General features: G+C 25.3%; 1 protein-coding gene across 6 annotated transcripts in view; it reads left to right on the forward strand.

Annotated features, from left to right (window-relative positions):
• The window catches only part of LOC129956465 (serine/threonine-protein kinase MRCK alpha-like), a 127,615-nt gene that overhangs the window by 97,111 nt on the left and 3,602 nt on the right, over positions 1-26,902 (forward strand). For 4 of the 6 annotated variants that reach the window (XM_056068360.1, XM_056068362.1, XM_056068364.1 and 1 more), the window contains 16 exons: positions 1,107-1,178; positions 1,276-1,340; positions 2,623-2,762; positions 2,860-2,941; positions 4,336-4,479; positions 6,062-6,134; positions 7,585-7,647; positions 7,927-8,007; positions 10,727-10,890; positions 17,905-18,070; positions 19,843-19,950; positions 20,790-20,870; positions 21,422-21,519; positions 22,164-22,375; positions 24,781-24,828; positions 26,037-26,148. In XM_056068360.1, coding sequence (XP_055924335.1) covers positions 1,107-1,178; positions 1,276-1,340; positions 2,623-2,762; positions 2,860-2,941; positions 4,336-4,479; positions 6,062-6,134; positions 7,585-7,647; positions 7,927-8,007; positions 10,727-10,890; positions 17,905-18,070; positions 19,843-19,950; positions 20,790-20,870; positions 21,422-21,519; positions 22,164-22,375; positions 24,781-24,828; positions 26,037-26,148 — 1,709 coding nt within the window. The remainder of the gene's footprint in view (positions 1-1,106; positions 1,179-1,275; positions 1,341-2,622; positions 2,763-2,859; positions 2,942-4,335; positions 4,480-6,061; positions 6,135-7,584; positions 7,648-7,926; positions 8,008-10,726; positions 10,891-17,904; positions 18,071-19,842; positions 19,951-20,789; positions 20,871-21,421; positions 21,520-22,163; positions 22,376-24,780; positions 24,829-26,036; positions 26,149-26,902) is intronic. The other 2 variants (XM_056068363.1, XM_056068365.1) reach the window with 1 other exon arrangement.

Consider the following 26,902-nt stretch of genomic DNA (forward strand, 5'->3'; position numbering starts at 1 on the left):
AAGCAAGTTATCGATTGCAGCTAATTTTTTGGAATAAGTTTTAGCTTTTTATCAGCTTTTGAAATTATATTATAAACCATACAGAAAAGTATTACAATGCATTACAAAAGTATTAAATTCCATATTTATTTTTATTGAATTATAAGCTACTTCTATCAATTAGATCTTATACATTAAAGAAGACACAGTATTCAGTATAATTCCTCCTTCTTTAATTCATTAATTCACAGTTTCTTTATTTTTAGATGCATTCATTGTTTCTTTTTTGCTTTGTCTTAACAAATATATATATATATATATATATATATATATATATATATATATATATATATATATATATATATATATATATATATATATATATATATATATATATATATATTCTTCAATATATATATATATTCTTAAATAATTTTCAATTGGAATATATAAATCATTATCTAAATTATGAAATATCTTTATTTTTTTCTTCTTCTCTTTGACTTATTCTTTAAGTAATGCAAACAAATTCAAAGTAATCTTTATTTTCTGATATTTCATGTTATTTTTAAAATCCTTTATTGTAAGAATGCATATTAGAAATTTTATTAAAATTATTTTCTTCCAATTTTAAGTATTTTTTTTAATAAAAATTCTTTTAGCAATTTATTTGTTTTATAGTTATTTTAACCTTCATAGCATTATTTAGAAAAGTTTTAATGAAATTTATGCTTTTAATTAATTTGTTAGTTGGTCAGTTATGAAAATATAGGCAAAGTAATAATAGATATTTAAGATTATGTATTTTTAAAAAGTTATTGTTATGAATGACCAATGCTGCAAACTGTTAATTTGATTTAACTCTGATTTTACTTATATCATTTCAATGCATTTTCTTTTAAAAGACTCTATTATTCAATATAATTATTTAATTATGTAAGAATATTTATTAGTATTTGAATTTTTTCCTTAATAGTTTAGAGAGGAACTGTAATTTTAAAAATATGTATATAACTTTAAATTACAGTTTTGTTATGTATTTTATTTTCTAATAATAATAATTTATTTCTAATTATATTTCATGATACATTTTTTTTTTAAATTGTAATTTTTTTTTTCCTCCATAGTCTGTGGTTTTGCCTGCCATGTAACATGCCAGGAAAAAGTTCCTGCTGTCTGTCCAGTACCTTCTGATCAAAGTAAGTTGCAGCTTCTGTTTGAAAATAATACAAGCTATTATTTTTCTTATTTCTAATAGTAACTTAAATGCTAAATTATGCACTTTTTTTATTATAGTAAAAAGACCTGTTGGCATTGATCCAACCAGGGGTATTGGTACAGCTTATGAAGGTTATGTTAAGGTAAACTTTAACGTCATTTTAGATATTTCATAATGCATACACCATTTTTATAATTATTACCTAAATAATATGTAATATGCAAAGAAAGTTTCATAACTGAAATTTATAAATACAATTTTCAAAGTTTTATTTTTATTTATTTTTAAAATTATTAAAATGTTGCTTATTATTGTTTAGACACTTCTGAACAATCATGCAGTCATGCAATCAGTAGAATTACAGATATTATTGATTATATAAATAGTTATTTAAAGTCCAAAGTACATTTGATTTTAAGAATTGTTCTAATTTTATTAGTTTGAGTTATTAGTAATGATGGAATGCTTCATTTTACTGGATGAATTATTCTTCATTCCCAAACATTTCTTCATTTCATGCTAGAATTGGATTGATAATCAGGTTTTTGCATGTGCCAAGTATGGATTAATACTGTTTCTCGACTTTCAAATTTACATCATCGCTGTTACTGATATGAATATGATTTCAATATTGAATTTTGCATCTTTAGAGTAGGTATTGATGATGATGTGCCAGTGTACTTGATTTTGAAGATGATTGATTAATGGTTGTAAAGAAGAATGGAAAGGCTTTGATTATGTAATTAGTATAGGAGACGACTGAGATTTTTCATTTGTATATTCATCATTACATGGGATAAAAGGGTAGTAATGGTCGTGGATAAAATGTATATAATTAAAAAATGAATAAAACAATCACATATTCTCAATATTTCACTGTGGCAGGAAGATGAACTGCACTTTATAAACCTAACACTAGAAGAAAAAAAAAGAGGTTGAGAAGATTATCAATCAAGTCCAATAAACTGATACTGAATACCTGATACTCTTGAAACAATTTTATGTACCTGGTGCAGTATCATCCAGTGTTAATTTATATGATTATTCATTCTACCAATAAACAAATTCCATTGTCAGCTGAAGCTTAACAGTAAACAAGTAACTGTTTGTGACATATATATTAACATAATATTGAATTGCAGTTAATAATTTAAAAAATAAAATAATTTAAATTGTGAAATTTGTAATAGTTTTAAGTTTGTATTTGTAAATTTGAATCGTGAATATCTAATTTACATGTTCTTAAATGTTTATATAATAATTTTCATATTTTGAGTCAACAGAATGATTTTATAAAATTAAATATTTTTTAAATGTACAATTTTAATTTTGGCTTTTCAGTTTCTGGTTTATTAATTTTGTTAACCATTTACTTTTTTCGATTATTATATAGTTAATGTATTTTATACTGAGCATATTTTTAGGTTCCTAAACCTGGTGGCGTTAAAAAAGGCTGGATGAGGCAATTTGTAGTTGTCTGCGATTTTAAATTATTTCTGTATGACCTAGCTCAAGATAAAAGTACACAGCCCAATACTTGGATATCACAAGTTTTGGATATGAGGTAATTGTGTTTGAGACATTTTACTAGAATGGCTGAGACTTTTGCTGTCAAATTATATTTTATTTGTTATATTTTTTATTTCTGAATGAACTTTTAGGGATGAAGAATTCTCCGTAAGCTCTGTTTTAGAATCTGATGTTATTCATGCCAATAAAAAGGATATTCCATGCATATTTAGGGTATGATAATTTTTGTATTTATTTGAAAGAATATGTATATAATGAACTTTTTATAATTTATTTATTTTAATCAAAAGAATGTAAACTGTCGATGAAAGGTATGCTTAAAAGCACTGGTTTACACATTTCAATTTTGGTTTTTATTAAACATATTTTATTGGCGAACTATTTTAATCGAATGTTTAGAAGAAAATTTTCTAGCATAATGAAATGAAAAAAATTATACTAAAAACATTTTTTTATTAGCATTATTATAATGTATTTTAAAATAAAATTGATCCTTTTTCTGGCTTGTGATATTTTTTAAAAAAGTTTACCTTATATAATTTATTGTAATGAATTGTTTGTGCATTTTTAGTTTGGGCTTGCATTGAAAAAAACATCACTTTTGTAATCTATTTTAATTTATATTTAGAAGAAAACTTTATGATATAATGAAGGAAATTGTATTGAATATTTTTTGCTAGCATTCTTAAAATGAAAATGATCTGTTTATTTTTTGTGTAGGGATCAATAATGTTTTCCTTTCCATTATTTGTAATATATATTTTATTGGTGTACTACCATATATAGAATTTGAATTATATCCCTTTTGTGTTCACCACTTCTCAGAAAGGATTTCATTCTTTTTATCTTTGAAAGAAGGGGAGCGGAAACACTATTGAGACTCTGTATTGTATTTAATTTTATCTTGAGCAATGTAAATTAAAATACAAATCCAACTGTTTTCTATAAGGCATTTTTAACACTTCTATTGATTTCTAATACACATGCATTTAACAACTAAGAAAATTTAAAAAGTTAGAAAGTATATGATTGTATTATAGAGCAAAAGAATTATGTAAACAGTGGAACTCTTCATTCAACTCTGAATAGTTTTGATATTGCATATATCCTGTCTCCAATACTGAAGACAGGGGAAAAAATATTTTAACTGAATGGAAGGAATGATATTGTGAAACACAATGACATTGATTTTTTTAAAAAGAGTTTTTAAAATCATTGACAGAAAAATTTCTTCAGTCAAGGTAAATGACAAAAGAAGCTTCATAAACTGCACATACATATTTCCTCTGATCATAGCTGAAAGGAGGTGCTCATATGTTATGCTAGTATGTAAATGGAAAGATTGTTACTCTAAAATTTAATACATCTGGAATTCTTATTTAAATGTTAAAAAGAAGCTTAATAGAATGTGGATGAGTAATATAGTGAAGAAACTTGGTTACTACTATCCAATATCTACATACAAACTTCCTCTTATCCTAAAGTATCAAGTATTAAAGTATCAATTTGGGAAAGGAAAATTAAAAATGCTACAGATGCATTACATAATTATTATAGAATCTGAGCTCCAGCATGTCATTGTAATCTCATTTGCTTTTCCGTTTAAGGTTACGACATCCATGTTGAATCCTCCAGGTATTAAAAATCACACTTTAATGCTAGTGGAAAAGGAAAGTGAAAAAAGCAAGTGGGTAGACGCATTGAATGAGCTTCACCGGATTTTGCGCAGAAACAAACTGGCATCAAAAACAGTAAGTAACAATGACAAATTTTATTTATGAATTTTTCTTCTTATTATTTAATCTGACTAGTAAAGGTGGTCACTTCAAATATGAGAACTACATGTATGGTGATTTGTTCTCCTCATTCTTGTGAGATGTAATAAGGGCATAAGGTCAAGCTATCTCCTGCCAATGACGGAATGCATCTCTTATTAGAGAGGTTGTACTGGTTATGGGCTTTAGGACTTGCTCTCGCACCTACTTTCTGCTGTTATAGTGTCCAGCTTATTCAATTTAACTGTATGCCTTCAAGTAGGTAGAGGTAGCTCAACTATGCTTTCCGTATTTAATTTTGATAGCTATTGCTGACTTTTAAAAAACAGTGATAACCTACATAATTTCTAAAAATTTAGTATCTGTAATATATTAGCAAGAAATGTTTGATTTTTTAGTTGAAATGATTATTAGTTCATTATGGCTTAATGTAGGGCAAGATTTACCACCCCCCTTCTGATAATTCATTTGTTTAATCATTTTGTTTGAATCATATGTGTGATTGGCATTCATTCTTTACAAACTATTAAAACTAACTAAAATTATTTGATTTGGGGAGGCAGATGTCACTAATTTCCAAGTATGCATACATGCCGTAACATCTTAAACTTGTACTTTATTGTTTTACTTTTAACTATTAGGGGGGATGTAAGAGCAATGCTGAATACAAACAACGCATAACATTATACAAACACGCCTATCAATTAATAATTGATTGGACTCTTCCTATGTGGTCTAGGAGAAAGAGAATGATTTAGTGGAGTGGGGAGGGGGAGTTGAAAGTAAATGTGAATGCCAATTATCAGCAAAATAGGTTTTCATGTAACTGTAGACAAACAAATTCTACTGATAATTTGCAAAATGTCTTAGAAGAGATCTAATTAACACACTTTTATAATTTTCAGTTTATTAGTGGGCTACTTATAAAATAACTGAAAGAACATTAGATTTGTATTATAAATTTGTTGGTTTACTTTAAAAAAAAGGGATGGTGTTGAAATAATTCATCTCTGTATTTATTTGTGACTGAAATAATTTGGGACTAACAACCCTGGATTATTGGGAGTTTATTTTACAGGAAATTTGCCAATTTTGTCGGTTAGAAAATTATGCTTGTAATTTCAAAACTAAATTTTCTCCTTAACTATTCTCTAAAGATTTAATTTGCTGCTTTATACAACATTATTGTATCATTTTAAGAATAATTTTTATGCGATTTGAGTTGAAAGATACAGAAAAATAAAATATTTATTAAATTTTTTTTTTAAATCGATAGATTTAGCTTCTCTGAATTTTTATACTATTAAGTATTCAGGAGCTATCCGCCATAGAATCAAAAAGAATTTTTTGCCAAGCACTTGTAGCATTTAATTTTGGTTTCCAGTAAAAAATAAAAATTTGCATAAATTAAAATTTTTATGAGAAATTTAAATTTGTTAGGTTAGATTTATTTTGTAATGGTATAATGTAATCCAAAATTGCTAAAAATTGAATTAAAAAAAATATTGTAAAATGTTTGAGATAATCAGAAAATTTAATTTTTTGTTTTAATTTCTAGGTATTCCAAGCAAAAGAAATACTTGATAATACTCTTACCTTAATTAAAAGTACTGCTTGTGCTGCTGTCATAGGTAAGTGTTTTAAAGATTTCTTTAATTTCATTTATATTTATGAAGATAAAATTTCATGATAGAATTTTCACTTCTTTAAATGTTCTTGAATTCTGAAATGTATGTTTATTTATGCTTGATGATAATTGATTACATTTGAACTTTAGTTGTCATTTAATCAAAAAATTTCAATTGCACTTTGATTTTATCTGAGGAGAAGAATCACTGAATTAAATCAGATAAAAATTTGACCAGATTCTGTAATATGTAAGATTATTATTTATAAAATATATTAAAACTAAAAAAATATTAAATAATAAATGAAAATCTTTTGAAACAGATTTTTTTTATTGTACTAAAAGTAGATTAAAATTTTAAAAAAATCTGCAATCTGTAGACCTAGCAAAATTGTAAAAGTTTAAGTCACTGGAAACATTGTTATAAAGAAATTATTTAACATTGGCTATGATAAGAAAATACTTAACATTTTTTAACAATTATAAATATGATATAAATGTCAATAAAATTTACTTAGAATATTTATATAGAATGCCCCTTACTTCTTTAATTTTGTGTATATTTAATCTTGATTTTTGATTAAATTTTTTTTTCTGTTGCATCAATAAAAAAAGTGTTTTCCATTTTATATATTAATAAAAAAAGTTTTGTATTATTTTTTTCTATTTAGACCATAATATTTTGTTCTAAAGGGTATTTGACTTTTGTACTCTACTGTGGACTCTTTTAGGCATTTTTGCTGATTTTTCATAGAGTTATGAAATTTTTTCAGTATATGTATCAAAATATAAAGAAAGCAAATTTCCTTTTTAAAAAAATTTGAAACTATTATTTTTATAAAATTAAAAAATGTATAATTTTTTAAAAATTTCAAAATATTGCATCCAGGCAATTTCATTTTTAATTTTTTTTCCATATTACCCAATATATGTTTATTTAAAATAAAACTGTATGATATTGTAATTCAAATGAACTGCTAGTTTTTAGAAATATTTTTATCCACATCTACTGAATTTTTATTAGAATGTTATGTTTTTTAGAATAAAATTGACTTTTAATTGTCTAAAAAAACCTTGAAATTTAAAATACATACCTTATTTTCTTTTAATGTTTGATAGAAATCTTTATCAATTCTATCTTAATTTTTTTCAAAAATTAAGACATCTGGAATGTTTCAAAGATATTTAAATTTAATTACAATATCATCTTGAGGAAAGTAATTAAAATGTGTTTTTAAATTTTGGCCTTTGAAATATTCATTTTACTGAACAATCTGTCTTATCACATTATTTTTGTTGAATATAAACATATATATTTATGAGGAAGCAATAAAAATAAAATTTCATGTTTCTGTCCATTTTTGCTTATTTCAAAGTCCACTGTCCCCTTAAAAGTGCTATTAGTTAAATATTGCAATTTAGTTTATAATTTAACATATTTTTGCAATTTTCAGATCCAGAAAGAATAGTATTGGGAACAGAAGAAGGCCTATATTGTGTTGATTTAGATAGAGAAGGTAAGCAGAATTGAAGTTTATCATAAAAACTGTGCTCTATAACTGTGTTTGCATTGCTTATCATTTCCTTATTTTTAATGTAACTTTATGCATATTTTATTTTCTAGCCTTTGATTATGAAAGTAAGATTTATTAATTAGTGCTTTTACTTTATTTTTAAACATATTTAAATTTTATATTTTTTTTACAGATTTTATGATGTTCTTACATTATAAAATCATTAATATATTATTATGTTTGTACTTATATCAAAATGTCTTTCTTTTTTTTAATACTAAGAAATTGCTCGTATTGGAGATGGGAAGAAAGTATGGCAGTTAGAATATATTGCTGAAGAACAATTATTACTTGCTGTTGCTGGTAAGTTACTTTTTTGTCTGTCAGAAGTTTGAGAAAGATGGAGGTGGGAGTGATTGATAGTTATTTATTACTAGTTGCCTTAGGTGACCAGTTTCTTCCCCTAGAATGACTTTTAAAGTTGTTAAATATTAATAAAGCATGCATATTTAAAAGGAAAAAAAATTGCTTTCTATTGGATAAGACTGAAAAACATGTTTTTAATTGAAGAAATCAAAACAAACTTTAATATATACAAATCTTTATATGTGTGCGTGTGTGCATGCCTTGAAATAAAAGTGGAAGCGATAATCCTGCTTTGTAATAATGTCCAAAAGAAGCATTTTTCCCCCTTTTAAATCTTAATTTTTAAGATTAGCAAAAACATGTAGTTGAATATTTTGCTGGATAAGTTTGAATTTGATCATGAGAGTAAAAATTAATTGTTGCAAATAATGTATTACATTAAAAATTTTAATTAAATATAAAGAAATCATTGTATAGAGATGATATTGGTATTAAAAAGGCAGCATTAATTTTTTAAAGATAACACAAAAACCATTGCAATGCATTTGTGAAACATAGTTTTGGAGGATATGGTTATCAGTTTTCATAGTTAAATTGTAGTAATTACTTATCAGGAAATGATTTAGCCTATTTTTAGGCTAAATTAAACATTTTGATATTTTTTCTTAATTTTTTTTGTATTATCTTGTTCTTTGATTAAATAAATATGATGATGAGTTCTATCAAGAAAATTAATTATCTATCCAAAAGAAAATTAATCTATCCAGAAGAATAATATTATAAAGCTTTATTAATTAGCAATGTGTTGAATTAAATATATCTGTAAAAATATTCAATGAAGCAACCTGAAACATTTGTATAGTGATTTGTTTACATTTGACTGATTTGTAACTAATAAGAGTAATTTATGTGTCACATATGTTAGCATTATATATATATATATATATATATATATATATATATATATATATATATATATATATATATATATATATATATATATATATATATATATATATATATATATATATATATATTAAATAATCAAATTATTTTTGCATCATTTGCTTGGATTTGTACTTTTTTAATTTAATGAATGAAATTTTTATTTATCTTTATAGAATCTATGAAAGATTTGTTACTTTTAATTTGAAAGGTTTAAGTGGTATTAATGCTCTTTATAGTTTGGATATATATATATATATATATATATATATATATATATATATATATATAAAATTAGTTTCACATATAGCATTCTTTAATTTATAATAATTCCATTTAATTTTCATGAAATTGCAATCAGAATCTTAATTTTTAGAGAGAAATAAAAAGGATTTCTGATGTTGCATTTGATAGATCTGAAATTGTTATTTATAAATTGGTAATGCAATGTTCCAGTTTTAGTTCTTGGAAAGAAGGATGGGGAAAAGTTTGGAAATCTTCTCATATATGGAACTGATGTTTAGAACTCAAATGCTCTTATATTGATATATGAGATTTAGATCTCAGTGCTCTTATATTGATATTGAAGATGTTAACTGACAGCATTGCAAACTGCTGAATCATCTTTGCAGTAATTTGTGTGATTATCAAAATAAATCAAATTACATTTTAATATCTCAGTAAAAATTTTCATTTTTGATGATAATAAATTTGTACTTTCTAGTTGTATGCTATTTTATGCAGAACATTTATTATGTGATAAATGCTTTTTGACAAATAAATTTTTTTCCCCATTTGAGATGCCATTTTGGCTGCAGAAATGTTCTCCCCCTTCAAATATCATATGATTAGGAAATTAAAGCATTAATTAATTATAAACAAAAGGTAATTTTAATAAAATATTTTATGGAAACTTTATTGAAGTGAGATTATTCAATAATTTTTTGCTTCCCTACTGAAAATTTGGTATTTTTGTCTTCCACTAAGAATTAGGAGTGCATAAATTAATCTATTCTGGCATAATATATCATGTAAGATTTCTGTAATATACTGGGCATACCTCTTATCCTGGTTGTATTTCTAATTTCTAAACTGTTAGAAATAGACATATCGTTCTAGTTAAAAAAAAATGCTTTAAATGTTAGGTAGAATTGTATGTTATGATTGAGTTCATAAATGCATTTCTGAAAAAGTTTTGAATCCTAATTTTTTATATGGTTTTTTTTAGCCCCATTAGTCATATTCAATAAAAAATTGTAAACATGCTAAAATATATGATAAAAGAATTTCATTGTTTTATGATTAAAATTTATCGAGTTATGTGCTTTAAATAAGGGTTGTATACAAATATATTATAAGAAATAATTTTGAAAATAACATAATGTCTCATAATTTCCATTTGCTAATGACCTATTATCTAAAATAGTGTTTTTTATGTTTCAGCATTAAGAATAATTTTCTAAATGTGATTTATAGACCCAGGTAACTGTGTAAAAGAGATTTTGTAATTTTTTGAAAAAAATATTTATTAACTCAAATTACACACAATATAATTATTTGTCATTTAAAGCTTTTTTCCCCCCTATTGGAAATATATGAATACCTCTAACAGTTAGGAAATTAGCTATTGGTCCATTATAAGAGTGGACACTCTGTATACTTTTTTTCTAGTCTTTTCACTTATTTCTAATTTAGTAAATTTTGTTGAGTTTCATACATATGCCTTTATTTGATTTCTTTCTAATTTGATTTAATTACATTACAATTGTAGGTAAACAACGTTTCTTGAGGCTGATTCCTGTTGGTGCTCTCGATGGTCAGGATGTAGAGTGGACCAAAGTGCCTGACACCAAAGGCTGCATTACTTTCTGCACAATGTGTATAAATAATGGAAACTCATCTCTATATTTGTTTTGTACAGCAATCAAGAAACAGGTAAATTTTATATTTAAGAAAAAAAAAATCGCAATTAAAATGGTATAAATAATTTGAATTTAGAGAATTGCTACACTTATGTTAATTCATTAAGTAATAAATTAAAGCTTAATTCATAATTACAACTATTGGAAGATGTGCCTATCTAGATGGACAATTATCCTTTTAACAATGTCTTGAATATGATTCTCACATATGAAATCTGTAGTAGAAAATCTCATGCATTTTAGATCAGTTCTTAAGAAATAAAAAGAGCTTTAAATTTGCATATAGTAACATTAAAAATAAATAATAAAGGCATAGAATTCTATGAATTATAAAACCTCTGGACACTGAAATCGATACATATCAAAATTGGATTGAAACTAGTAATGTTAAATTTATGCTGAAAGAAAATATAGAGCACAAATATGAAATAATAAATGATGGATATCCCAGCTCATTATATTTTGCTACAATCTTTAAAAAATGCTAATAAAATATGAAGTTTATGATTCTATAACTAATTTGTATTCATGCTTAGTTTTATTCACTCTCTATTAACTTAGTCAATTTAAACATTGAAAAAATACCTATCTCAGTTGCTAAAGCTGAAATATAATTTGGAATTTGTTATCTTATAATGATGCAAACCAAAAGGGCTTGTGTATTTTTAACTTGCCCTACTTTGTTTAAGATTACATATATTGATAAGGAATTATTCGCATACCTGGATGTGATACCTATCTATAAAAAGGCATATTTCAGCATTTCCAAAATAGAATTTTATCAATCTTGATATCATTAATTTTCTTCTAAAATTACTGATTTACTGATATTACTGATAAAATATTTTTAATATTTTGAGCACTTTTTGATAAATTTATTCATTTCATTATTCACTTGATCATACTTATTTTACCTCTCACTGTTTAGTCCAATTCGTTATTTAATGAAGTTCAATTTTTTGTTTGTTCCAAGCCTATGTAAAATCTGCAAATTACATATTCAGAACTTCAAACTATTACATTTATTTATTCCAATTTGTATTTTTGTAAATGAGGATGGTATTTATTTGAATCATAATATTATCTTGCGCTGGTACTACAACCTTTTACCATTTTAATCATTTTCTCCTAACATGAGGAACACTTGATATAATTAAACATATTCAAACCATTTTTGTCCTGTAAATTATTTGCTGTTTTGATTTTTACAGCAAATTTCAGACTTAAATCTTCTGTAGTTTCACACATAATTCAGGGGAAAAAAAAAAAAAAGCAAGAGGACTTGCAAGGAAGCAGTAATAGGGGTTATAGGGTTAAACAACAATATGCAAATTAATTATTTCTTCTAATTGAGTGACATATCCATTGGGGATATTTGTTGTTATATTAATTCTTATAAAACATAAAGAACAATTGATATTCTGTATATCCAAGCATATTTTAACCTTATAAATTAGTTGCCAACTTAGATTTAACTACAAATTTAAATTTCAAGCATATATTGACCGAATGCATAAGTCAGATACATTGTTTTTGAGGGTAACAAATGGATTGATTCTGTATCAATCTGATATTTTGTATCAAATACACGAAACTGATATAGACTCAGAATATTTGTAATTTTATATCTCTTTTTAATTTCAATTTATAATCTCTTGTAATTCATCCATTTTTTTAAATCAGATGTTACTATATTATTCTGATACTAAGTGTTTATATAGCATAATTCATTGTTCTATCTTGGTGAGGCCTATCAGCATATGTGAGATACACACACCCCTTTCTCATATATTGCCTCCCTGTCTTATGTACAAATGCACTTGTCACTGAGGCATCTACCTACCTGCTCTTGTACTAACTACATTAATAAAGCTTTTGCTTTCTTATTTTTTGCCTACTCATTGATCTCTGTCAAAACTAAGTCCACAGGTTCATCATTATCTTTACATCTTCTGATTTGAGAAATCCCAATTTGTAATCATACACATATCAGCTCAGCACAAATACAATATCCATTGAGGATATCCATTGGGAAAAGAATCAGTTACGGGGAACAAAAGTAACAGTTGTAATTAAGTTTCATTTTCTACCTTTATCAGTTAAAGCAAAATCGAGTTTCAATCTAAGCCTTCCAAGAACATACCGTGTAATTTTGGACATAGAAAAATAAATCATTCATATCACCTGAAGATGCTTATTTTTCTTCTTGTTTATATATTTCTAACCTATTATATGGAAATTATATTAATAGATTCTGAATCTGATACTTTGAAATTTTTATTAATTCATGAAAATCTATATCTCATTTCATATGTATTTTATTAAAAAAAAAGCATGAATATAATATTTTTAATAATATTAAATTTTTTTACTGCTATTTCACACTGTCAAAAATATTTAAGAAAATTTATCAATTTTAATTCTTTTAAATTATTTTTATTACTCTATTTAAAAAGATATATTCTTTTCCTTTTTGGGCTGCATGTGAGCTTCCATAAATTGTTTAGGTTTCAAATATCAATATATTTCTTCGTTACAGCTTTAGTTTGAATTTATGCTTTTTACTTTGCTAAATTTTTCTGTTTTCATTTCTCTTTCACTTTCTTAAGCCCTGTCTCTGTCTCATTTTCTCTGTGATGCTTATTTTTTCTGGTCTTGGATTTTAACAGTTTTAGTCATTTGTCCATTTCAGTGAAAAGCATACACTGATTATAATTTTTTCAATGAAAAGAAATTGTTGAAATTTTGATTATGCATGGTTTCAAAGTTCCAGCTTTCTGAGATTTATTCTTTCTTTGCTTTTCTGTTGCAAGCTTTTGCTTAAAATTGCATTCACGCTTTCAAGAAATGTGAAATAACTGTGGTTTTTATTTTCAAGTAACCTTTTCTTTTTTTCTCTTTCTAACTGTTTCTCAGAATTTCTATAAAGCCAACTTTCTATTTTAAATCACTTTGTGCAGCTAGGGAAAAAGACTCGTAAGGTAAGATTCTGCTAGTACTATCTCTCTTCTACTTTTTATTTCTTCCATTTTCCTGCTTAAAATTGCAACTATTTACTGTGACTTTTTTAATGTGTATTTTTTTCTTTCAATTTTTTAGAGTTATTTTTCTTATTACTTTTACTTTATAAATTTCCAAAATTCAGAATCCTTTATAAATTCAGAAATTCTTGAACGGATTTTTAAAAATTTATGCATTTTCTACTGACTGATTTTAAATTTGGTTCCATGGCTCTTTGCGTAGTGATGTGTTCTCCATACTTTCGTAATAATGTATTTCTTGCAAATATTTTCTTTAATTGATAAAATCTGATGAATTATTTTATTAACATCTCGTTTTCTGAATTATTATTTAGTTTACAAGGCTGAATAAGGATTTTTAAAATTAATTTTTTCATGGCATTTGACATAGAATGCTGGATACATGTTAAAACAGATTGTCTGTGTAAAATACAAGTTAATAATGAGAACACCATAGATATGATAATATGCCTGTATCCCCCCCCCCCCCTTTAAAACCATACCAACTTCTGCAAATCGTGTAACATGTGAGCAATAATTTGTTCACAACTGGTATGTCTATGATGTTATTTCAACACTAAATATGCTTCACTTGTGTTAATTCAATGCTGTATTCTGCAATGTAAGCGATGAACTTTAGGGAAGAATCCAATTGAAAGACAAAAGGAAAGAATTTACTCATAAAAATATCACACATATTGCCAATTCATAAGCCTAACTGATCATGATGAACATACAAGATTAATAAATAGTTTACAAATCTTCAAATCTGGAAACCTGATAATGATTTCAGATTTCTTTTTCTGCTCCTGAATTAATTTTTTTTTCTTTTTATATAAAAGAAAAATGTTTTTCAGTTTGAATTTGATAAATATGGTAGTAAAAATAATAAAATATCCAACTTGTAGCTTTAGAATATATGTATCGAATAGATAAAACTAAAATATCTTTTAAATATTAAAGATGCTTACAATAATTTCATATTTTTTTAATAAAAATATGATTGATTATGTTTTTGGTGTATTTTGAGCTATTGAGGTTTCCCTTCTCCTATCAAAGAAAATGGTATTTTAGAATTATAATTGAGTATAATGATAAAATCATATATTAAAATTTATATTTCAACTGAGATTTTTTATTTCTGGGAACAAATTAAATTTCTGTGAGTTGAATTTATGCTTTGAGGGAATGATTCATATTATAGTATTTATTGGGTTATTAGGTTTCATTTAAAATCTATATCTTATATTATTTTGTTTTATTTTCCTTTCTTTGGTAACATTCTTAATTTGCATTCATAATTTAATTTGCTTGCTCTAACCATTAAGTTCTTGAAATATTAAATTTCTGAGATGTAATGTTATTACTGAAATAATGATAAGAAAAATTTAATTATACATTCCTCCCATCAAATATATATAATCATAATTCCAACTAAATAATAATATCTTTAGATTGTTAATGCATCTTTTTGAGAATTTTATTTGTTGCATTTGATAGTGCACATTTTTTTTAAATATTTTTTTTACTTTTACTTATATGTTAGAATCAGTCTGTAATAATGTTAATAATAATAATACAATTTTTTAAAAGTATAATGCTAATTTAAAGTATAATTTTTTTTAAGTATAAAGCTAAATAATTTAATTCTATTCAGTATTCATTTTTAATTATTCATTATGACTGGCATGGTTTTCAATCTTTTAAACTTCTTACTCTTTCAGATTTGCATTTGTTTTTTACGATATACACCAGATTTTACGAATTTTAAAAGAATCGTACCTTGTAAATTTATTGTGAGGGGACCACGAATTGTATTTGGATCTGGAGTTTAAAATTTAACTGGGAGGGTGATATATTTTTTTATGAATTTCATATAATGTATGCTTATATGCAGATAGATTGATGCATTCTATTATTATTCATTTTTTAAATTTATATATGTTATATTTTCATCGAATAAAACACATAAAAGATCTTGAAATGGTTAAGGTGGCCGTCTTATCCTATAATAAGTTTTATATTGCATATATTTTTCTAACAAGATTAGTTTTCCCAATTTTAGTTAACTTACTGCATGTATGTGTGTAATTTATGATTGAAGGTAATTGATCAGTTGAAATGAAACTCTTCAAGATTTAAAAAAAGGTGTAGACTAAAATTCTTTTTACTTTAAAGTCAGTTGTGAAATTTGTCTTTCATTTCATCTGTGTTATTTTGAAACAAACATAGTGTGAAACATCTATAGATATATTCATTTAGTAGAACATGTTAAGAAGTACCATTTGTCATTATTTTGGCACCTCTTCAGCTGCTAACACAACCATTTTAAAAATTAACCTTTATATTATATTACTTATTAATTTACTATAATCAGATTTGGTGCGAACTTTCAGAATGAAATTTATGACAACTGATTAGTTAGAACGGTAAATGTCTTAGTGTTCATATTATAAGGCTTTGCTGTTGTTACAGTTGCACCTGTTGTTAAAAATCAATTCACAACTTCAATTCTATTAGCTACAAATTGCTGTTATTTCCGTATGACTTCTAATAAATGTGATGTCTTGGTAAGATCCCCCCCCCCCCCCTGCAAGTTCTGTTTATTTCATCTATACATAAAATAGTTTTGCAGAAACAGGGATATCAGCAATTTTGGTATCCTAATTTTATAATTCCTGAGGTTAATTTTCTTTTGTGTAATAATTTTATAATATTTTAATATCACAGGTAAGTTTTGTATAAATTTATTCATTTTGTTGCTCAGGTAATCATATACCTGTTTTACTTCCCAGTTTTTATGTTTGGCCCAGTTCAGTGTACTCAGTTCACAGTATTTTGTGAAGTTCTGACCCTTCCCCCCATCACCTTGTCATGTCTTTTTACATAAATAATGTGACAATATTAGATTTTTGGCTTTTGCTGTGATTTGCACATAATAAATGCTCTCTTTATTGGATATTTATGGAAAATTTACAGCTATATTATCTGCTGAAAGCATATCCATATTTATACTTCTCGTCAGTTTGAATGAGAGTTTCTTTTTTTATTGTCTGTCTTACCCACACAGAGTTATGAAAACTTTGATAATAATGCTCTTATTAATTTACAACAGTGGTAAGAAATTTAGAGTTTGCATTATTTATTTGAAATTTTCCAAATATATTTAACAAAACTGATTTGCTTATCTTTAATAATGTTTCATTGATTTGCTAAACTGTGTTTCATTTATTTATTATCTTACATTAGATACTCGACTAAATTGAATGCTTTTAATTCGATTTCAATTGCCGTTTGAATATTTTTCTCTTAACCTTCAAATTTGTCATGATCAATCCAAACTCAAAATTTAAATGTAGGAAATAAGTTTCTTTTGTTAGATAAAAAGGATTTTAGCTTGTTTATGTATTATTCATAATCAAGTAATTTTTAAAGCTCTTCAGTTTATCTGAGGATTTCATTGCTATATAATATATTTTTATTAAAAAGAAAATGCCTTCAACAAATTTTTTTTTATATGTTCGATGTGAATTGTACTGTTTATTTTAAAGTTTAAATGCAATGAAAGTGCCATACATTGTTTATTAAAATTACTTATTTCTTAAAATTATTTGAAATTATAATTATTTTATTTATCAAAATTACATAATGTTTCTTTTATTTATTATTAAAACTTTTAAGCAGTAAAAATAAATCTATACTGCTATTTATAATTAAAAATTGTCATTTTCTTTTTCTGTATTAATTTTTCAGACCCAATTTTCCTCAATTTGAATTTATACTTAAATCAATTTTTTTTTTATTACCATCATATCATCTAGAATTAATCAAGTTTACTATATGCACATTAAATCCTAATGCAAACAAATTCATAAGCTCTTGAATCCCCCCCCTCCTAAATACAAATAGTGGCCCTGAATAGAAGTTTAGGAATCCTTTTTCTATGTTGTTTAGCCATTTGTTTAATGTATTGTTAATTAATAAAAATTGTTCAATATGTTTCTTAGGTATTAGTTTATGAAGTAAATCGAACAAAAGGCAGGCATCATCGAAGAAAAGAGATTTGCCTTCCAGTTCCTGCTCAGACTTTGGATGTCATTGGCAATAGACTTTGTGTGGGTCTACCTTCAGCATTTCATTTGTATTCTGTATTAGATGACAGTCCTCCAATATGTAAGCATCAGTTCAAGACTTAATTACTAAAAATGATTTTCTATAATAATTAAGTTCATAATTTATGAAACCTGTTATGCATATGTTTAAAGAATTATTTTGAAATTACTCATTTTTTCCTCCCCATAAATTAATTACATTAACAAATGTTCTTTTTTATTTATTAGTCATTAATTGTTATTTTAATACATTCACAATGAATAACATGATTTTCCTAGATTTATTGCTCATTTGAGTTTATAAATTGATAAATTAATAATTGTCATGTAAGTGTATATCTAAAATAACTTGTTTAGTATGAAGAAAGAGATTGTATTTGCTGTAAGAGGAGAAATAATTGCAAATAATATAATTTGTTTAGTTGTTTGATATATTTAATCTATTTTGTATTAAACAAAATAATTTAATCTTAGTTTAATTATTTGATTCTACTTTATTTGCTTTAAAATACAAGTTTATTTAATTGTGGGTAATATTTTTTTTAAGGAATACCCTTTAGCCCTGTATTCATAAAATTATCACCAGTTGGTGTGATAAGCATTATTATTGTTATTTTATAATATACAAAAAGTGAAATGTGGTAATTGGATCATTGATATATTAGCATTTAATTAGGATTTAAGTTTTTGTCAAAATCAGACTTTAAGTTAATATCAGGAAATATTTTTTAAAATAAAGAATTAATGAACAAACTTTAAACTTGTTATAATATTAAACAAGTTATATGTATGAGATTATAAATATTCAAACACAAACTTTTCTTTGCTTTTTTTTGTTATAAAAATGAAAAAATACAGATGAGCTACTTTTCTCTATTTTAAATATATTGGAGTACAATTGAATTTCTTTTTATGCATGAGTAATCATATTTATATTATCTATGTTATTGAATGTATTTAAAAAGTTCTGTGTGACATTAAACATTTCATTTAAAATTTTAATGGTTACTTTTGAAAAGGATGCCTGTAGTCGCACACACTCCCTACAAGTCATGATAATTTTGAATTTTCACTACAGTTGTTATTTATTATATTTTTAATTATAAATAATTCTTTTAGGATGTTGATTTGTAAAAAAAAGTTTAAAATTTTCTGGATAGTCTAATTGACTTAAAAAACATTGAAGTCGATATGAAAATATTAAACATTTTTTTAATTTTAAGGCTCATTTTTGATATAGTAGTAATTTAAAAAGTAATAATTCAATTTTATGCATGTTCCCCCCCCCCCCCCAAAGTGCACTTTGTTATTTTAACGATTTCATGTATTAGATGCAAATTTGAATTTTTGCCTTTAAGTCAATTTTTCTATGAATAACAGCATATTAAGAATACTTAGATTGATTCTCATTTTTAAAATTCATAAATTTTTTAGAAAAATATTTAAAGGCAAGACTTCTAATATCATGGACTTAGATATCAGATTCAAGCTTCAACATTTACAAATTCATTTTCTGTTTCTTAATAAGTTAATCTAAGTGTCATTTTTATTAAAATTTTGATTGTTTTTCTTAAATTACACTTATAATTCCAAATTAATTGATATCACATCTGCAAATAGTGCAAAATATAAGATCGTATTCTCACTCATCAATTCATAAATTTCATTTTTCTAAAGTATTCAAAATCTTGACAAGATTTTATCTCTGATGTAATTTTGTTAAAAATTGGAAAAAATAAGAGATATAAATGATTCTTTTGCTTCAAATGCTATAATTTACATGTACTAAATTTTAGAAATTCAATAAAATTATGGTGTAATTTCTTTCTCCAGCTCTCGTGAATACAGACTGCAATGAATTATCATTCTTTTCACATAACCTCATGGATCCTTTTCTTGCTGTAGAATTACAAAACAATGAATATCTTCTAGTATTTTCTCGTAAGTATAATTTTTATTATTGTACTAATGACCTTTTGCAACCAGCTGGTTTGCTTGATATATTTCCTTTATTTAATTTTGTTTAAATCATTCATATATGATTTTATGTCCATGATTTTGTCAAATTGTCTGGCAGTAATATAATGGTATCATTATTTTTGTTCAATCATATTATTTCTGTTCAATATGTTACATGAACCTTTCTAATAGAGATAAGTCTCATGTCATCATAGTACTGTTAAAAAAAACATAAGTGTACAGCTCATCTATCTTCTAAACTTCATGGCATTGTAACTTCATTTTCTTATTCATCTTGTTAAATACACAGATGTTAAACGTAACCCTTCTTTAGCTTTTTAAATTGAAGAAAATCACACAATAAGAATATTTGACAAAACAATGGAAATAGTTGATTTTAGAGTCAACTACGTAATTTATTATTAGAAATTAGACAATAAACTTTTTTTTTAAAGAATTGCCAAAATTCTGGAAAAATATGCATAATATTAGTATTATTAATAAGACTTAAAAATTCTTTTTAAAAATAGTGTAAAATGGATTTTTGTGCTTTAATTTTAGAAAATACCAAACCAAAATTGTAATGAAAATTTTAATTGAAATTTGGTGAAGGGGGGAAAAAAACTTTGTAGTGCACATTTGCATTTTCTAAGGTACATATGTGCTGTAGTTTAAATAGTATATTCTGTAGAGTGCCAATGCGTACACTTATCTTTATTATTAATTGAAGCATAAATGTATACTGAGTATGTATTATTGTAAATAAAATCTTATTTCATAATGTTTTGAGTGTATTTATGCATGCGTTTATTTATTTTCAGAATTGGGTATTTATGTTGATGGATTTGGCAGGAAAAGTAGGGAAAAGGAACTTATGTTTCCAGCTCCACCAGAAGCAGTTAGTAAGTATAAAGTTTGCTTATTTTCAATATATATGTATAGTAAATCTTTTTGAATCAGCTGCAGCTTAATCAGCTTGAAACTTAACATTCCATAATGATAGATAGAATAGTAGATTTGTACAGACATCCATGTAGTTCATTACTGTAATGTTCATCCTACTGTGAATTGAAATCCTCTTAAGGAAAAGCATTGATAATTTTAATTGGTTTGCAGTTATCTTTCGAGCCTTTTCAAAATTCTGATTTATCTATTTTGATGTTATAAAAATTCCCACCATTAATCTGATATCTTCTTTCTCTCACTGGAATTTCACCAGTGATATATTCTGTTTTAAATCTTAACGTTCCATAATGGTTATGGATTGAAATCCTCTAAGGGATTGATAATTTTAATTGCCCAAATATTTGTCCAGAAGAGTTTAAGGCCTTAACATTTTGGAGTCCCTTCCTTTCTCTTTAAATCATTTCTAGAGTAATACTTAACTCTCTATTATTAATTTAAGTTCTAGCATTTTATAATATTATCAATACTATTCTCTTACATTATTTAGGTTATACTGATGGCTACCTGAATGTATATACTGATACACATGTTGACATATTCGATGTTTCATCTGGTGAATGGTTGCAGACTTTAAATGTAAAAAAAGTAAGTAGTTTTTGTCATTTATTGGAATATATGGAAATATTTTTGTTGATTTTAAAATATGATTGTGATTTAACATCCTATTTTTTTCCCATAAAGGTTGTAATTTTTTATAGTATTCTACTTGTTAATTTGAATTATCATTTAAATTTTTACAAACATACTTCATAGATTATCACGGATACATGTGCCATTAGATTCATTTATTATTTGTAGTAATTAGGTTATTAATTTTGTAAATTATTCCTGATAAATAGAATAGTAGATCATATGGGCACCCTATCTATGTTCAGTGCTATAATAATAAAATCTATACTTTTAGCGTGCAGAGATGGAGGTTGTGAAGGAAAGAATAAATTTCAAACTAGAATAAAGCAGTGAGAGATAATTAAATGAATATGCAAATTCATCTTGAATTATATTCTTCATTTCTTCCCCCCCCCCCCAAATCATTTTTTCCAAATCTTAGCTGTGGATCATTGTTTTATGTTCTGATTTTACCAAATTTTTGGCATGTATAGATTCTGAGTGCGCATTAAATCTGTTCACTAAATAATCTTCATGTTTCTACAAAACAGAACTATAATTTAAAAAAATTAACATTATCTTTTTATTCCCTTATAAAAGTTAATTAATTTTTTCCCCAGACAAAACCTTTGTGTCGAAACGGAACCCTGTGCTTCTCTCTAGCCACTGACTTGCCACATGTAATATACCTCCACAATGTTTTGCATCGCTCCAACAGAGTGTGTGTCCCCGAAACCTCATCTCATCCCGTGAAAAGCAGGCAAACAAAAGCTATGTTGAACAGAGTGAGGAGGAGGTTTTCAGTGAGGGAACCAGATAAGGCTTCAAAGGGGTATGCTATTTGTGTTGAACTCTCTCTTTTTTATTGTTGTTTAAGAATTTTTCTGTTGCTTCAATTGTTGTTTTAGGAAAATAAATGAATTAAAATAACATAAGTATTTTACAACCAAACAACTATTTTGCAATATAGTAATAATTTTAGTAAAAATGTTATTTTCCCTATGATTTCTAGCTAGTTATGTTTAAATTATCCATCCTCAGTGAATCATATATACAGCGGAAACAAAACAAAACAAAAATACTCTTGTACTGTTAACTCCTTAATAAATCTTCTGATTTCTAGCAATTTTTACTATTTGATTCGGTTATTTTATAATTATGAATTGAGTGTGAAAGAATAGAAATTTTTGTTTAGAGTCTTAATCTTTAAAATGAATTTTATTGAATTATATTAGAAGTATTATTAATTGTATAAAAGAGTATTTAAATTTGCTCAGCTTTTGTATTTATTAACTCACAGTGGAATCTGAGTTAACCGACATGAATGTAGATTTTTCATAATAGAGAAAAAAAGGACGAAATTTTAAGTAAGCTATGTTAGAACTAGCTTGAGCTAGTCTGCTCTAGATCTCCTGGTATAATAATTAATAAAAAATATCATCTCATCATATGAAAATTGTGAATGCTAGGTTAAGTCAATCTACAAATACTCAGATTTTGTTTTTAAAATTAAAGTGTTTCTCACCCAATTTCAAATATATGGATATAAAGACACCTTTTTGTGTTTGGTACAAAATGAAGAAACGTGTGTATGTTTAGCATGTCCCTCCCCCTTAATCAATCAAAATTGAAGTTTGATTTTTACAGATTTACAGCTTGAATAACAAAACTTCGTACTACTTTTTTCATCTTTCAAAGATAGATGCACACAAATATATAGGTGGTCAGCCCTATTGATTGTTTTGATCTCAAAATTACTCATATTTATAGTTTTGATGATAAAATTATCCATCAAATTTGATTCATTTAACTCTTTTTGTTTTTAACTGTGGGGTGCATACTTCTTATAAATTAATAGTTCTTTTTTCTCAAAATTTGATTAAAGCCTACAAATTTGGTGCAAAATCCACATACCAAATAATGTCTAGTTCAGTGCACTTTTGCATTATATTCACAGCAGATATAATTCTAAAAATGAATATTTGAATGCAGGAAAGTAAAAAATTTGGCAGTGGAGTTTGATCTAAATTACATGGTTGAATATTTTGAAAATTTAAAAATTTCCTAGTTATTTATACATGCAAAAGTAATTATATTTGTTACGATATTCTATAATTCAAATAAAAGAGAAGCTATGTACTCAACAAATATCATCCATGCCTATTTGCAAGGGTGGTGGGAATGGTAAATCAACATAAAATTGATTTAACCAAAAGGTGAGGTGTTCTTTGCAATAATTAGTTGTTTTTCTGCAGTTTCCAGGTTTTTGGATTTTACCTTATAAATCCCATCATTCATCCTGTCTACATTTGATGCTTTCATTTCCTAACCTCTATACTTCAAGACTAATTTGATAACATTTAGTCTAATCTTATACCCTTTCACAAAACTGATAGTGCTTATTTTCTTTGAATCAATTCCAGTTATTATTTTGTTTGGGTAACATAGAGTATTTACTACCAGAAACGAAAGATCTGAAACTAAAGCAACAGATTGTTTTGAAGATTTAGACATGACAAATTATTACATTATAATTTTTACATTATGATGGAATCACAAATTCAGAATTTTTCAATGGTTTTTGCCTCATGTCAATTAAAGGAATGATAATAGTATATATTTAAATAGTTCATTTGATCTTTAAACCATAAATGGTGTGCATAGTATTGGATGCTCTATCATTGATTTATGGTTTTAAGGAATTTTCATTTGTTATTTTTGCAGAAATTAAAATTATTTTATTAGAAAAATTATGATTTTTTTACATCTATTTAATAAGCAAGTATTAAAATCATTATGAAAAATAAGAATTGCTATCTGATTTATGTTGAAAATTTAATATCCATCTTACAAAAATGCCAAAATGTATTATTTCACCCATCAGAAGCAACATTTTCTATAATTTCTAATATTAATGAAAACATATTGAAAGTGATAATTTATTTATTTATTATGATGTAAGATCCATATTATTAATTCTTCTGCAGATTTTAAAACATACTAACTTTGTATTCCATTATTTTATTCTTCTCTAAAATATGCATCATAAAATTTTTGCTAGAAATGAACTAATGCTTTCCATGTTAATCATCAATTAATCTAAACTATGAATTTTTAATGATGCATAAATAAAAAATAAATTCCTAATGCTTTGCTAAATTCTCCTATATGAACAATTCCTTATTAAAAATTCTAACCAAAACTATCTTTAACATTGCTTTATATTTCTTATTATAGGAAGGCTTTCACTCTTGGTAGTTCTGATGTAAAGAAAACACAATTGAGGTCAGAATTATAAACTATGACTATAGCTTTCTTTTGCAGCATGACACTTTTGAGTATCACCACATTATTACTTTGCAAATTTTGTCTTATCCTTTACATTTTGAAAATTAGCTTTAATTTTATTTTTGCACATTTAGTTTGCATTTTATAAGATTAAAACACAATATGAAGGCTTTGTACTAACTATACACTCCTTTCACTTTTTTTCTATTCTTTTGTTTTTATCTTTAGTTCTTGTGGAGAACTTTTTGCACTACTTTTATTATGTTTCAACAAAAGTTGTGCATATATGTAAAAAATTGTGTCAAAAATAAAAGAAAATCAAAGCAAAATTTAATTTTAACTTAAATTTTTTTTAATTAAAATTAATTTTTTAGGATAAATTATTTGCATGAAATTTCTCTGTTGAAAATATTTAATTTATTTTAAACTCAAATATTTTGTAAGGAAATTACTAAAATATTCAAAATTGGTATAAAAGTTAAGAAAAAAAAAAAACGATGATGAATCATTATACTATGTAGGGTTTGAATAAATATAAGAAATTTAACTGGTTTAACTCCCATTGTCTTATTTAATGGTTATATTTTAATTTGGTGGTAAAACTGAAAACGTTCCTTTTTATGCTTTAACTGATCTTATATATTCTTAAACAATTTTAAACAAGCACATACTAAACATTACCCAGGTTTTGAAGTCAAAACTTCAAATTTTGTTATTTTCCTTTGATTAATTTTTGAAGTAGTGCAAGAAATTTGAGAGTAATCTTTATCTTTTTTATATCTTACTGTATTGCAAATATTTTAATATGCATTTGATATTTCTTTTTAAAAAATTTTCTACTGATTAAAAGAAATCTAAAAACAAAAGAAAATAAGCAAAATATAATTTAAAATTTACATTTATTATGAAGTTATCTTAAGATAATAGGAGAAAATTCTACTGAATGTATGCTAAGTCCATGTGAGATTTGTATGAAAATTTAAATAGGCATTAACAGGTTAATGCTCTTAATTAATGTATTTAATTCACCTAATTAGTTCTATGCAAATAACTGGGGTGACATGCATTACATAAATTGAATTATTTTATTTCTTATATTTCGTTTACATATATTTTTTGAAAATTCTTAATACAATATCTCAGATTTATTTATTATAATTTATGTATCAGCTCTGCTCATAATTTTTTTTCTTCATTAATTTTAGAAATGTTGATAGGCGATCACGGCTTATATCTGGTCCTACAAATTTCAATCATATTTCACATATGGGACCTGGTGTTGGCATTCAGCTGCAAAAATTAGTAGATTTGCCTCAGGTAAGAATTTTTTTATTTTTAATGAATGTAGTCTACTGTATATTTTTTTATAGAAACTGTAGTACCTATTTCTTAGGAAATTATTAAAATTGAATTAATTCCTTGCGATAAGCGGCCTCTACTAATATAAATATATTTACATTTTGTTAAATAGTACTTTTGAATAATTACTTGAATGAATTGTTACATACTTTTATCTTTACATCTCAAAATATGTCATTCAGATTTTTCACTTATAAAGGCCTTTTTGTTCTTCCTTCTGTTTGTACAATGTTTTTATCTTGTTTTTACAAATAGTTTTTGAAACTGTGGTTTGCTTGATTACTGAATATTTTCCCATTTATCTTATAATTGATTAATCTTTATTTAAAATCTAATAAGTTATTTTTAAGTTAACAGAGTAGTTTAGTTCTTATCTCTGTTCAAATTATCAGATCTGTTATATTTAACATTTTTATTGAGCAATAATTTATGGTATGGATAAATTTGAAAAAAATGGTCTAAATATGCCCCCCCCCTCCATGTAATTGTAATTTTATGATAAATGTAAATCCTAATAGTTATCATTGAATTGTATTTGCTTAAATTAAAGTTCATGTTGATAAAAAATATTGGAATTGTAAAAATCATATTATCTATTAAAATAAGCATTTCGTGTTTATTTTACAATTGTTTTCTGTCACAGCTAGGTACTAATACTTTTTTTTTTTGTTCACTTATTTTGTTTCACCTACATGATACCATTTTAGACGCA

Source organism: Argiope bruennichi, chromosome 11 (assembly GCF_947563725.1).
Source record: "Argiope bruennichi chromosome 11, qqArgBrue1.1, whole genome shotgun sequence".
Lineage (NCBI taxonomy): Eukaryota > Metazoa > Arthropoda > Arachnida > Araneae > Araneidae > Argiope > Argiope bruennichi.